Genomic DNA, 14,211 nt, shown 5'->3' with positions numbered 1-14,211 from the left:
GCGTTTGTATTACTGGGTCTGACGTTCGGCGTATTTAAGAGCCCGCGCTTACAGCATGTTCACGGCTTCAATTTTTGCGCCTCGTTGGTATCTTTGCTGTTGTGCCGAACTTCCCGTCCGTACGTTTCCGTATTACATAAGTACCTAGTCCTATTTTTTTCCATTCGACTCCGGGTTTTCTGCCCACCTGTATACTAGTCCTTTTTTTTGCATCATAGCGTTCTGGCTCCCTGCTGGCCCCATGTAGCGTCGATATGGGCTGCTGGAAAGTTCATGCGCCATGTGCGACAGCTCCGCTTTTATTAAATTTATGGTGCCTATAAAAACGCTGCTCTCGCAGTTATGAATAAAAAACCATGTTCAATGAGCTGCGTTGGTTGTCTTCGTTGTTCTCAATTGCGTTCACTACAATTGACCGTGTTTTATTTGCCCGTCAAAAAGGCTATCGAATATTTGAGGGCGCTGCATGTCTAACATGCGCTTAATTAACTTCCTGCGATGTGCAAAATGGTAGCTTTGCGAGACATTCAACATGGTTTTGCCATTTCGCCAACAAGTGACGAAGTTCTGAACGTTAGTGCGTCTACTTTACAGAAAAGAATTTTTTTCTAAACACAAAACCTTATCGAGAAGAGCCTTGAACATTTCAATGCAAAAAAAAAAGAAAAAAAAAACATCGCAACTTGTACAGTGTAGCGCGCTGAAGCTTGTATTGAAAGTAAAACAATGCTATAATTGAATTTGATCATTCACTTTTGTATCAGGTAGTTCGCTTGTGCACTTCGCATTTAGAAACAAATTAATTCAGTTTGCGTGTATTATTCATTACCGTAATAATTTAATTGTTGATCGGGCCTATCCCATCGTGGTAACAGCAAAGAGCATTTCAATATTGCTTATGAAACTTCATCCTGACCGAAGGCTAAACGATCAATCTGGGCAATTTAAAGTTCTTCAATCAATCAATCAATCAATCAATCAATCAATCAATCAATCAATCAATCAATCAATCAATCAATCAATCAATCAATCAACAAGTGATAGCTGGCTTCATAGTTTACTTTCGGTGTTCGGCTTAAAGAAGGCAGAAACATGCGTTACATTGATTTGTGTTGATTCCGTCAGCTACTAGCAGATGAAGCCGTACCCTGTGGTGTTAATTTAACGAGCATGCATGCTGATCTATATTTGGCTGTTTTGCTTTTGAATCTGTATTCATACAAGCGTCGAAAAGCAAGGCACTGCACCTAAATAAGCCTGGGGGTTTGTCTTCTTATTCCACTCTTGCTGTTACACGTGTAACCATGCGCTAAGTCTAAGTTACGCAAAAGGAGCACCAGGCTCATATTGCTGTTTCGGAGCACTCGCCAGCTGTGCATGGAAGCCGCGCCCCAAACTGACGCAATCACGCCAAAGCGGGAACTACGACCATTGCTACAAGAACCCCCACAGCAACAGCGGCCGAGGGCGAAAACAGTGCCAAGCGCCAAAACAGTGGCATGCGCACATAAAGGTCAAAAAGTTTTCTTTGGGAATAAAACTCAAGAAAAAGAGCTGCGACACGTTTTGTCTAGCCCCACGGAAGAAAAGGCACCTGGATACAAAATATTCAAGGCACGCCCCGGACACATGTGCTGAGAAAAGGCGCTTCCGTGGTGCTGCGGGGGCAGTCACACCAGCAGATCTGGAAACGAAAGCTTGGGGACCCTGTCACGGACAAAAGGTGACGGAAGGTGAAACCAAGGTACAGCTGTTTCTGATTAACGAGCCCTAGGAAACTCTGCAGCGCACAGTAAAACCATAGCTGATGGCAGGCCACAATACCGGCGTATCACTTCGGGAATTGACATTAGCGCCTTCTAAAACAGCGCCTTCTAAATTGTAGATGTTATCTGCAACTTTGTTGTTGTAATATGTATTTATTAATCCTAATTACACTCCGTGCCTTGAACTTTGTCATCGCCGGAGGGGTAGATGGGGGAAGAGAGTTGGAGAAGGGGGAGGGGCAGGGAGTGTCCCGACTAAATGTGGTCCTGTACGGCAGCTTCTCGAACATATACGAGAAGAGAGTCGAGGACCATCTTCCTGTCTTCTGTAGACCCATCGGGATGGGTCCACTGCCGCAGCGTTTGTGGCCTGACTTGAGGAGGAATGAGAGCATGCGGGTGGTTTCTCTGGTCCTTCAAGGCAGGGCAGCTCCATAGCAGATGGTCCAGCTCAGGGACTTGTTGGCTGTCAGGTGATTCGCAAAGTTTGCAGGTACCGTCGCCGGGCTGTAGACGGAAGCGTGCCATGATGTGCGGCGTTACGGCAGTGTTCGTCCGAATGCGTCGGAGTGTGACCGTTTCCCACCGGTTATAACCGGATGGGATAGGGTCATCCTCTTCGGGTAGACGAAGTCGAAGCGCTGCACGTCGCTCAGCACGTGCTTTGGCAACAGCTTCCTCGAAGTCGTACTATTGGTCATTCCCTTGCTCTTCCAACTCGTCGGTCAGCAGCTCCAAAGATGGAAGTGTCGATGCTTGGAGAGCGGGTAAGACGCTCGTCGGTCGCGACGGAGGCTTTTGGCAATTATCGGTGTTGGAAAGCATCTCCCGTGCTGCCTTGTGTACCTCCTCGTTGCCCGGTATCCCGTTATGGCCAGGCACCCAGCGAATTGTAATTGTGTGGCCGATTTGTCGAAGGTCTCTTGCTACTGCACGAATTCTTGCGACCGTCCGACTCCGCCTGTTATTTTTCCCGCATTCTCTCACAGCTTCCTTGGTGTCCGTATAGAGCAGGAAATAGTTTAGTGCCTCAGTCGGGCTTGTGGCGGCAATTCTGCGTCCTTCTTCCGTCGCTAGTAGTAAGGCGCTCAGTTCCACTTCCTTCACAGATGGGGTACCACGGAGAGCCTTGGCTACTTTAGTTTTGGTCTTGTCGCAGTACCCCGCTATGGCGACCTGATCATCTTGAAGAGCTGCGTCAGTGTAAATCCTGCGCCCCCTTCATCGTCGTCGGTACGCTGGAGCTCTTTCAGGTTTGTCATTGCTGCTCGTTGGCGACGTGTCGGATGTGCTGTGCTTGTGTTTTTGGGCATGGGCTGGTGGTCAACGATGGCTATTTGCTGCCATGGTGCAGGCGGTTGGTAGATCGGAGGCTTTGTGTCCAGCGAGGGACCAAGTTGACGAAGAATGGCCCTGCCGGCTTGAGTGCTTTCGAGGCGTAGTAGTTATGAGGCTTCTAAGCTTTCAGCTGTGTCTTCAACGGTGTTCATCCCTGAGTGAAGATGGAGATTATAAACCATTTCGAAGCAACGAAGACCAGAGACAACTCGCATGGCTTCGCGGTTAAGCTATTCTACAAACTCTCGTTGCTTTTTTGAGAGTCTGTAGAAGTTATACCCGTACGTCGCCTTTGGAACCAACAGGCCGTTTACCAAAATGTGAAGAACGCGTTCATCGGCGCCCCACTTCCAACTTTTCTTGTTCGAATATTACGTCCATATTTACCGAGGAGCCTGATTGAGTGTCGGGATTAACGCGCCGTCGCAACGCAGGCGATGAGGTGCACTGTAGTTGCGGGCTCAGAATTAATTTTGACCACTTGGAAATCTAGAGCATGCGCCGAAATCTCGTACACACAGGCATTTTTGCTTTTCGCTTCCATCAAAAAACCGGCTGCCGCGGCCGGGTATCGAACCCGCATCCTCGTGCTCAGCAGCACAACGCCTCAGCCACTGAGCGACCGAGGCGGGCTTTTACCGGGGAGCCTGTCTCAACAACTATTTTCAATGATTACAACGAAACCCGTTACTGGCTTAGAAACAGTGAACCTTCCGTGTGATTTTATTCGAAAAGTGAAAGAGCTGCAAACACCGAGTAAGTCAAAGAATTAGCGGTGCTTGCCCTATTTGCGCAAGGCCGGAATAACACGAGAGCTGACGGCCCCTCTCCCTTCCTAGGAGACTCGGCTCTTGGACCTGGCATGGATTTCGAAACTTGTCGCTGAATGTTCTCCATGACTGGCAGGGCCGGATCGTTTCGACCGCAGGCTTTCACTTTTCTTCCAAAATTGACCGTTTCAGCCCGCGCTAGAACCCGCGGCGAGCGGCTTTGCGAACACGGCGTCTATGCCCTCACTTCAGATGCCAACGCACGGGAACTGGTGAGGAGAACAGCACGCAAGGGTTCACAACCAGAACTCTGGGCAGACTGTCATCGAAGGTCAAGCTGTGCGACGGCGGCGCTCCTCACATGCGCACGCTCACGTACGCTAGGCTCTTTTTTTTTTTTTTTTTTGCAAGCTCCTCACGTTGCGGAAGCCCACGCGGAAGCCCTAGTGATGCCGGGTGCTACTTGCGAGGCGCACACTCACATGCGCTCGGCCGTGCTGAGCTTTTTGGTAACTGTCGACGGCGAAACTGAAAGGCCTAAACAGCTCTGCTGTTAAAAGCGAATTTGGAACTTTTACCGAACCTTAAATCAGGCGTACACAAACAGTTCTTTAAGACACCTGCATTTACGCAAAAGGCACTGTAACAGCGAAGCTGAAACCTATTCTGCCAGTGATGTGGAATTGTTGGAACGTAACTCCGTCATAGATATGCAACGACCATGAGTTTCCATTTTTTTTATTTTTAAATCCATTTATGTCTCTCTATCTGTTTTGTCTCGTTATGTTCATGTTATCTTTATGTGTGCTTTCCTTGTTCACTTTGTGAACTGCAATACCTCGCGTGAAAAAACGAAACCCAGTCGAAAAAAGCAGCAACAAAAATTTCTCTAGTTTGTCGTATTTCCGTGTGTCATACTGTCATTTTGCCGTCACCTTGTTGTGTCGTGATTCTGATGTTTTGTCGTTTGTCGTATTACTGTTAAGATTTTGATGTTTCGTCGTGCCGAATTCACTTCTTTTGATAATGATGTTGCATCAGTAGTTGTACATGGTTTGAATGTTATTGCTCACTGTCAAGAGTAGCGCAAATGGCAGTTTTGTTGTGACTACAGGAATGCTTGTCGTTGAGAAAACTGACTTTGTCGCTACGACAGAAACGTCTGCCGTAGCCATAGATGGCTTTGTCGTAACAATAGGACTACTGTCGTCACAACAACGTTTTTTTTCGTACGACGGGAATTCTTGTTAGGTTTTCGCCGTGTTCCTGTTGTGACTTTAGACAGGGAATCTCCTCTCCCCTACTATTTTGGGGCCTATGGCACGTCTTGAGATACATGTGACAAATGCATATGGATGTCCGAAAGAATTGTGAAATGTAATTTCACATTTGCAACAAATGGCACTAGATAGCAAGAACACGCAGCCAGAAAAGGGGCATGTACGAGCTTGTATCGTTTAGTATTTTTGAATATATTCTTACAAAAAATACAGAAGCTGATATTTTTATTCAACAGCTGTTCCGCAGATTATTCGCTATATTGCTCTATTCCGATGAGCACGCTTTCTGTCCATCTAATGGTATAGCATGCATGATATGAACGCTTGGTTGTCACTAACAAACTTGTCACTAGCGAAAGCAAACAGTTTGCACACAATGATTCGTGAAAATTTTTCTTTGTGATTTCGCTGCCTGCAGTATCGCTATATCTACTGAATGACTGCATTCATCGTCTTGCTAGTGCTGAAGTGTACGCACAGGCAGTTCAGCCGGGGCGCCATTAATGGCGAGACTGAGATTCCAAGCGCCAGCTAAGCAGCCGGTAAAGCAGGGCTGTTTTGTTCGTGTATCGTGTGTCTTACTACTGTTGGTTCGTGTAAATTCAGACAGTGCGGTGTTTACATATACCAGTGGTTAGTCCCTCTTTCATACTCGTGGTTGGCTTGCGCTCAACCGCGTGCACAGACGGCCCAGCTGCCGCTGGCCGATCCTGAGCAGGCTAACCAGCCATGTCGTGCGTGGTTTTGTAGCAATATATACCATCAATTCAAAGACGAGTTTAAGCTTGCATTCTTGCATCGTTCTGATTTTGTTTTTTGAGAAATTACGCGTGATGGTTTGGTTTAAATAAACTGAGCGTAACGATTTATACACGATCCCACTTCCCCTACATAATGAAAGTATTTTGCTTCTCGATGCCTCTTAAGAATACGTTTTCAAGCGAAGCCTTGCCCATATAATTTCGCCTGTGCGATGCACTGAAAAGGAAATCGGTTACGCACTCTGAAAATTGACCTGTGCATGCCTCGAAATAAGGGAGCTGAATGATATTTCAAGCTTTATGTATGACTTTTTTTATATGCAAAATATATCTTCCAACCCACGGCTGTTTTCTGGGTCGATTTCCTCATGTTTCTCTTTCGGCGTTGCAACCTCTGCTTTGGAACGATTTTCAGGGCATTTGCCTCAGCATTTCAGCCGTAACAAACAGCGTTGGCAAGGCGTACAGTAGCAAGATATTTTCAAGCTACTAGTGTCGATGGTACGGCTTCTACGCGAACATTATTCAGCCAAGAGTAATTGTGGCACATTTGAAACAACAATAATATTCATAAACAAATATTACCGGGTTCTTCAAGTGAAGCTGTCGTTTGATAGCCTTTTACGTAAGTATTACAAGACGAGTTAAAATCGGTGTCGAAGAGGGTGAGACAAAAGTAGAACAAAAAAAGGAGCTCTGGTTCAACTCTTGCAAACAAAATTGTCATTAGCGAAAGCAAATTCTTTGCACACAGTGATTCGTGAAAATATTTCTTTGTGATTTCGATGCCTGCAGTATAGCTATATCTACTGAATGACTGCATTCATCGTCTCGCTAGTGCTGAAGTGTACGTACAGGCAGTTCAGCAGGGGCGCCATTAATGGCGAGACTGAGATTCCAAGCGCCAGCTAAGCAGCCGGTAAAGCAGGGATGTTTTGTGCGTGTATCGTGTGTCTTACTACTGTTGGTTCGTGTAAATTCAGACAGTGCGGTGTTTACATATACCAGTGGTTAGACCCTCTTTCATACTCGTGGTTGGCTTGCGCTGAACCGCGTGCACAGACGGCCCAGCTGCCGCTGGCCGATCCAGAGCAGGCTAAGCGGCAATGTCGCACTTGCCTAATCAGTTGGTATCACAGCGGCCAAGCTTCATGTAAGTGAAGCGATTACAACAGCGCTGATTACTCGCCGGCAGCTGAGGGTCATTGCGACGCGATGAATGTCGTTGAAAGATGTAGTTTAGTAGAGCTGTTGCTCTATAAAGACTGACTTTGCACTGGGCCCGCAGGTGCGAAGTACAACAAAAACAAAACATACAAAAAAGACGCAAGCTTGGGCTCTGCTGTCAAGCAGAAAAACGAAACATACAAAAAGTTGCAAGCTTGTGCTCTCCATTCAAACAAAATGCAGTGCCTGTCCTTGCTTCAACAATGGCGCCATTTCACGGTGAATTCGCCTATAAAAAAGCATCCAGAAACTGCGCTGCATCCTTCTTTTGACGTGATGGCGTGAGTGATCCGTCATGAGCCGTCTCATATTGTGACAACCAGCGCAGTATATTGTGTGTGTTCTGAATTTGTTTGCGCAAAATAAATAGAATGTTTTTATATGTGGAACAGTAATAACACTGGCATGTGTGTGCATGTTGTTGAGATGCAGGAACTTGGGTGCGATTGGTGTTGTGCCTTTGTGTGATATACGGGTAGTGTGATATATCTGCATGGTTTCCTGAAGCTCCCGAAAACCCGTGTGCCTCTATTGTACATGTTCTTTTCATCCATAGATCATTGTTACACAGAGTTTTCTAAATGTAGAATGGGTTGTCTTACCTGGAATACAATAGTTATATTCCTTGCGATCGTTCAAATAGGCGTATTCCCTTGCTAAAATAAAGCAGAAAAGAAACAATTTGTGAAAAATATGACAACGATTAATGGGTGGAAAAAATCTTCTGCCTGTGCAATGCGCGTGCCGCTTTCTTCTACAATACTCAAGCAGATAATATATTTGCAAAGCAGGACACGTCCTTATGGTTGATAGCGTCCGTTTCTGATATATGGGACACGCATGAATACGAAAGGCTAAATTCGTAGAGAAATAAAAAGCGCTAAGACGAAGAAAGTATCAGTAAAAAATGCTCACTTGTCGCTTGTCGTATTCTAACGCCCGAATTGGCGACTACAAGACAAGCATAAGGCTCATTTTTACATCACTTGGCACTCAGATATGCAGCTAATGTAACTGCATTAGCAGCCACCAAAATTTATGAAACACTTTGGCGCACGTAATTGCCTAATTAGGTTGTTCAGGATTTGAAGTAGACGAATGGCTCTGCCCGAAAACGTAAACTTGTCCACTTAAGTTGTTTCTACTGCCTGTATGGGGGGTTTCTAGTAGGAACGCAACATAAAAAGCGAGCGATATGCACATGCAACGATGAAGGCGCCAGCTCAGAATATGTCGAAATCACGAAGGCGCAGCAGCTGTACTAAGAAGCTTACCTCCCATCACGTTTTCGAATAAGCCGATTATACACTAAGTCTCCGGGGCATAAAATCAAAACTCCAGTAGGCCAGTAGGCATAAAATCAAAACTCAGCAAAAAGCCAACACGTTCACAAAATTAAGCTTGTTGAAACTACGGAATGCATTACGCTTACAACGGTGTAATGTAATTCAAATGAGCAAAACGTTTTTGTCGCTCGTTGTTATAGGAACAACGTATTTTGTTTGCTGTGTAACGAAATTACAACCACTAAGTGTACATAAAATTTAAAGAGTACATGTAACTGCGATGTGCGTTGGGTGGAACATTGGTTGGATAACGCAACCTGCTATTAGCAATGCAAAATGCCGTCAAGGTTGCGGTGGTGGATGGTTTTCTACACCGGCCCTTGTGGCTTTACCACGGGGAACTTATACTGTTCCTTCACGTGCCTTCTTTCTGACAATTCGACACGTTCGGCTTAACATTTGTTTCAGAAGGTGTTCGTAATTTTTTTAATCACATAACCTTCATTTTCACAAGTGAGGGTCTTTGTGTTAAGGGCATAACCGTTGCACGGCCTGCGTATCATTCGTACATCGCGCATTCTATCTTCATTAGGCATCATATTTACGGAGCAAACAACGACCGGCATGGAAATAAAATCAACTTTGCTGAGTACCATTGATCCCACGCCCTGTGGCTTGTTGTAGAGCCAACACCAAAGCTGTGGTCTTTGGTGTGGGAAAGTATCGACATCTTGCATAGCAGATCTGTATGCTTTTGGTTTTTCCGAAATAATTGTATTTTTTGATGCGTGGGACTCTTTCGTTGAGATAAGAATATATGACTTTTGAAGCGATTTCCGCTAATAGAAGAGTACTTTAGGTTGAAAAAAGCTTATAACGGTAATGATTGGTTTGTTGTTTCCGCTAAACTTATTGATGTTCTCGCTTAAAAAACGCAAGTAAAACATACAAGTTGAAATGTTACCTTCGTTGCTTTGGAGCTATCTTGGTCGTAAAAACTTTCATGCGCTTCGAAGTCATTAACAAGAATGTTTTGCGAAACAGCTTTTTTTGCAAAGGGAAGATGCGGTTCTTACATACTGACACACTGACCCCAATTACGGCACATGTGTCAAAATTTTTTTAAACCCAAAGAAAAAAACATGCCAAAAAGGTGCGAATCGATGGTGCCACTATGGTTCCCGAGCCAACAGCTTTTGCTGTTTCTTCGTGTCCGTTGCGAAATTGGACAAACTGACATTCGGAAAACTTGTACGTTCTTTACAAGTGAATAGGATTCCATTCGAGTCTCTCTCTGACAACAGGGATTGCAGGAATTTTAAGATTTCATCGCTAGACCAGGAATGACCTTTAACATTCGCTTCCGAGTGTCATGACATTCTAAACAAAAGGTATAGAAAACTCAAATGCAAAGTTAAAGCATCAGTTAGTTCAACCGACGTTTTTCAAATTTAGCATAACTTCACTTTTCGCATTAAGAAATTTGGAATGTGCATGGGTTGACAAGACCTATGTGCATTCTTCGCAGGAGGACTGTTTGATGCTGGAAGCTCCGACGACGAGGAGCGAGCATTCACCTATGCTGTCGAGCGAGTCAACCTTAACAACGACGTACTTCCTCGCACGACCCTTTCGCCGATGTCGCAACTCCTCAAGCCCCGAGACAGCTTCCAAGCTTCCAAGGCTGGCAAGTGCAGTGAACCTCTCCTTCTGCTAAAAACTAAGTGCCTCACGTAATGGCACTGTTAGGTTAAGTTCTTGTGGGAGGCGACACAATCAAACTGCTGGAGCGGGGGTCATAAGAAGTGTTGGCAGCAACACATAATGGGAGTGTGGTGCAAAAACCTGCGACACGGTGCGTACAGGTTTATGGCAGGTTTCTTGTGCGCTATTTATCTCCCAAGCTTTCCTGCCATATTTTCAACATGTCCCCGCATAATACAGAAGCTTTAAGAAAGGAATGTTATCAGGAGCAGCTACAAAATTTTGAAGAAAACCCATCATCCGAGGTCTGTACTTATAACTCTGAATATACAAGTTTTATGGTTGGAGCGTCATTAAGCATTAGTTCATGCACGAAATGCTCGACACCGCCCATTCGCCCACCGAAAGTATGTAGTAGTTGCGACATTTTGTTGTAAAATGCTGGATTATCGCACACCTTAGAGAAAAAAATAGCCAAAGTGAAGTGTGTCTGATATAGTGGTTTTGCAAAAAAACTTGCCCATATCAAAAATTAAGTTGACCAACAACAAAAAACGATGAGAGCTATTTATGTTTAAATATTAAAGTTTAGCCAGAGAACTTAGTGGAGAGAAAACGCTCGCAACCATGACATTCAATGGTAAAACTACGAAGTAACAGTTAAGCTTATCAGTTGATCCAAAATGGTCCTAAAGCCTATGACCCCATGAACTACAATATGTCGCACGTTAATAATATAGCTGATCGACCCGCCGCGGTGGCTCAGGGGCTAAGGCGTTGCGCTACTGAGCAAGTGGTCGCGGGTTCGATTCCCGGCCGTGGCGGACGCTTATCTGATGGAGGAGAAAAGTAAAAACGCCCGTGTGTGCGAGATTTCGGCACACGTTAAAGATCCCCAGGTGGTCAAAATTAATCCGGAGCCCTCCACACCGCGCGCCTCATCGCCAGCGTTGCGTTGGCGCGTTAAACCCTACAATCAATCAATCAAGCAATATAGGTGATCGATTCTCAGGATATTTTCAAACGTTTATTATTTTAAATGACAGCAAGTGTAAATATAACGTGACAGAACAAAACTTTGACCACTACTTAGAAGACTTACTTCTCAGGTGGCCATCCCACTGCTGCCATCTTGAGAGTAGTTCAGATTTTTCCAGCAGGTTACGCCACCGATCCACGGCTGAAAAGGCGAAGGAAATGGGTTTTGCGAGAGAAAATTACAAGGCGCCCTTCCTTCCACGCGTGATTCCTGGGGGCGCTTTCTTGGTTTCTGCATGAACCATGGATAAGCAATTTGTTTCGCGTTACTGGGGTGCTTTGGCTTTGCCTTCCCTGCCGCGGCTTCCTCGTTCTTCCACACCGCGCTGAAGTGCTCTAGCTGTCTACACGCATGCAGCGCAAATAAAAGAGGACGTTGATCATCAACTTGACTTTCCTCTTTCTCACAGTTGTTACGGTGGAAGGTTGGACGACTTAGCGATACATATGTCGCTGAGACTGCAAGCGCAGGCTACTTGCTAAAGGAGCAAAAAAATAACTTGGGTGTAAGGGCGTGAAATAGTGATATCATGCAAATTATCTGGGTTTAATGTATGTATTTCAGGCGGTTTTATCAATGAACCGCTGTTGGAGACGTCGGCCCTTGCTTCTCATCTTTGGTTCGGTCCTGGTCTTCAGCGCTGTGCAGTCCGGCCGTCTCTGTTGATGCCATGGCAATTAAATCGGAATCAGAACAGTACTGTACCCTAGAATGGGTTGTAAGCTAAGTCTGGTACAAAAAAAAGTTATGTTTTTTTAATCGCTTTATACTACTGCAACTATGCTATCCTTAGCAACGATACAATTCTACTCGACTACGAACCAATACTGCTACTATACTGAACTATGCCATCAACGCAGCTATCAAATGGCCTATCTTCCATTCTTGCCTCCCGGCAGCAAACAGTAATTTGTAATACATGTTCAGGATACCAGTCAAGAGAATCCGAAAGCACTTTTTCTTTACAAGGGAAGCGACAGGTACTGCAAAGATGTATAAAATTTATGCTGGAGCTGCTTTTTACAATGATATTTTTCCGACATTGCTTTTTATGCCCTCACTCTGATGTTTTTTATCGCAAAAGGAACAATTTTAATTAAAAGCTTTCTACCCAAAACAGCCAACGCTTTTGTCGTGGCATGCGCGACAAGAAACTCCCAACGCGGCTGAGGGTGGTGCTTTTCACTTACGGAGCACAGTGTAAATGGCGCGGCGAATGGGCGCTATTATCCAGCGTTCCTCGCGCGCTGGAGCTGCTCACCCCGGCGGGTGCGTCCTCGAGGCTATTTCGTCGGCTGTGTCGTCTGCTTTATTTAACCATGGTGGTTTTGGGCCTCTTTTGGGACAACTTCGGGTTCGTCGCGCGCTTCCTTCGCACGGCTTGGTTCACTTGTTCGACAGCACCATCTGGATAACCCGCTCTCGACGGAATTAAGTGGTTGTGCGGCAAAGATACGTTAGGGATCGGTTTGCAGGGCGAGAAAACAAAATGTAGAGACCACATACAGACACCTGGCCGCTAGAGAAATGCTACCTTTTAGCGCACTGCTTACCACGAATAGTACTCCGTTTTCTAAAACTTGGTGAATGCCAATTTGGTTGCGTTTTAACAGGTATTACAAAAGGCGAAAGGAGCAACTGGTTCTGATAAATAGCGATTATAAGAGTTCCCTCAGCTTTCTCCGAATTCTCAAACTTACTAGGCTAACTAGTTTAAATCGGTATATAGATGAATCAATAAGCTCACATGCCGAATTGTTTCGGTGTCCGCGCTTGTGTCGCACGGTGATGTAGCTCCGAGCTAACACATCAGGAGGTCTAGGTTCCACTGTCTCACCCTTCGAATAACACTCCTCGTCGTTTTCTTTCCGCGGACGGACGGTCCGGCTACAGCGGCGTCGTCCGCCGCTCTAGCCCGGCCGTGGCCGACGCTGCTGCGGCGGTTGCGAGGCCGCCCCCACGAATTCCAGGTAACGGCTGGCAGAAGCCTTGGCTTCCCTCATTGTAGAGCCACGTGTGTGAATTCAAGTGACGTCGCATGGTCAATTTTTGTGGGTGCCGCTTACAGCCTCGCTTTGCAACCACCTTCACAGCCTGGACTGGAGCAATTTGTTTTCTACGATGGTTAAAAAAACAATTGCAACTTCCCCAGTCGGACCGATCATGCTAACATTGCAAATTGTGAACATGGCGTGATGACCATAAAGGAACGGCTAAAACAAAAACTCGCCCCACCCTATGTAATCCGCGCGAAAATAAAAGCGGCGTGACACGGCGCCAGTCAACCATTTGTAGAACATTTCAGGCCACATCCTTTGCAGCACGCAGTGCCGCCTTTACGCCGGAGGAAACGTAGCGTACTAGCTGAGTTACTAACCAGGAGCCGTTAAACTTGAAAAAATTGGTATTTAGCCTCAAACATAAACATCACAGCTGCTGGTTGGAGGAGTGCGAGGTACCAAGACTCCCTATCAGCGGCAGCGTAGGTTGCACAACGGCTTTAGCTCCCACGGGAAAGCGCAGGGTATCGCAGTTAACGATGGCGCTTTAAGCATGTCACCCTTTTATGCTAGGGGACGGGGGTGAGGCGGAATCCGTGAAGTAAAAAGAAAAAGCGCGTGGCGAGAGCAAGTCGCGAAGATATGAAACCCGCGATTCGCCGTCACGGGCCACTGCAAGCACTACCATTGTGGCAGTGTAAAACAAAACAGCGGCAGGAACTGAAGGCGCACGCAATCTTTAGGGAGCCTTTTCTCTTAGTGGGTCGAACAACCTGCGTTGTACACGCTTAACACGAGATGGACCGGGCTGGAGATTATGCGGCTTTTCCCTTCTGCCAGTGGGAGGGCACCTGCTGCCACCCGGGGGTATTGCTCCTTTGCTCAGTGCCCATGGTTGCAGAGGTGTAACAAAGTCGAGAGTTGGATGAGTTTATTAGGGATCAATATTGGCGTAAAACTTCCCGCAGCGGCGGCGAACAGGGGAGTGCACAGGATTGGCTCTGATTCTTGGTTATAGCAGTCCACCTATCGCCCACAGT

The 14,211-nt window shown here is 46.0% G+C and overlaps 1 protein-coding gene across 1 annotated transcript in view; it reads left to right on the top strand.

Moving 5' to 3' along the window:
* The window catches only part of LOC144151566 (glutamate receptor ionotropic, kainate 2-like), a 178,671-nt gene that overhangs the window by 29,629 nt on the left and 134,831 nt on the right, over positions 1–14,211 (top strand). The window contains exon 2 of the mRNA XM_077682666.1: positions 9,957–10,115. Coding sequence (XP_077538792.1) covers positions 9,957–10,115 — 159 coding nt within the window. The remainder of the gene's footprint in view (positions 1–9,956; positions 10,116–14,211) is intronic.

The sequence above is a fragment of the Haemaphysalis longicornis genome, unplaced genomic scaffold (assembly GCF_048455015.1).
Source record: "Haemaphysalis longicornis isolate Haplotype H1 unplaced genomic scaffold, Haemaphysalis longicornis Haplotype H1 scaffold_9, whole genome shotgun sequence".
NCBI lineage: Eukaryota > Metazoa > Arthropoda > Arachnida > Ixodida > Ixodidae > Haemaphysalis > Haemaphysalis longicornis.
Note: the sequence above shows the minus strand (reverse complement) of the source record. Positions and strands in the feature narration are given on the sequence as shown.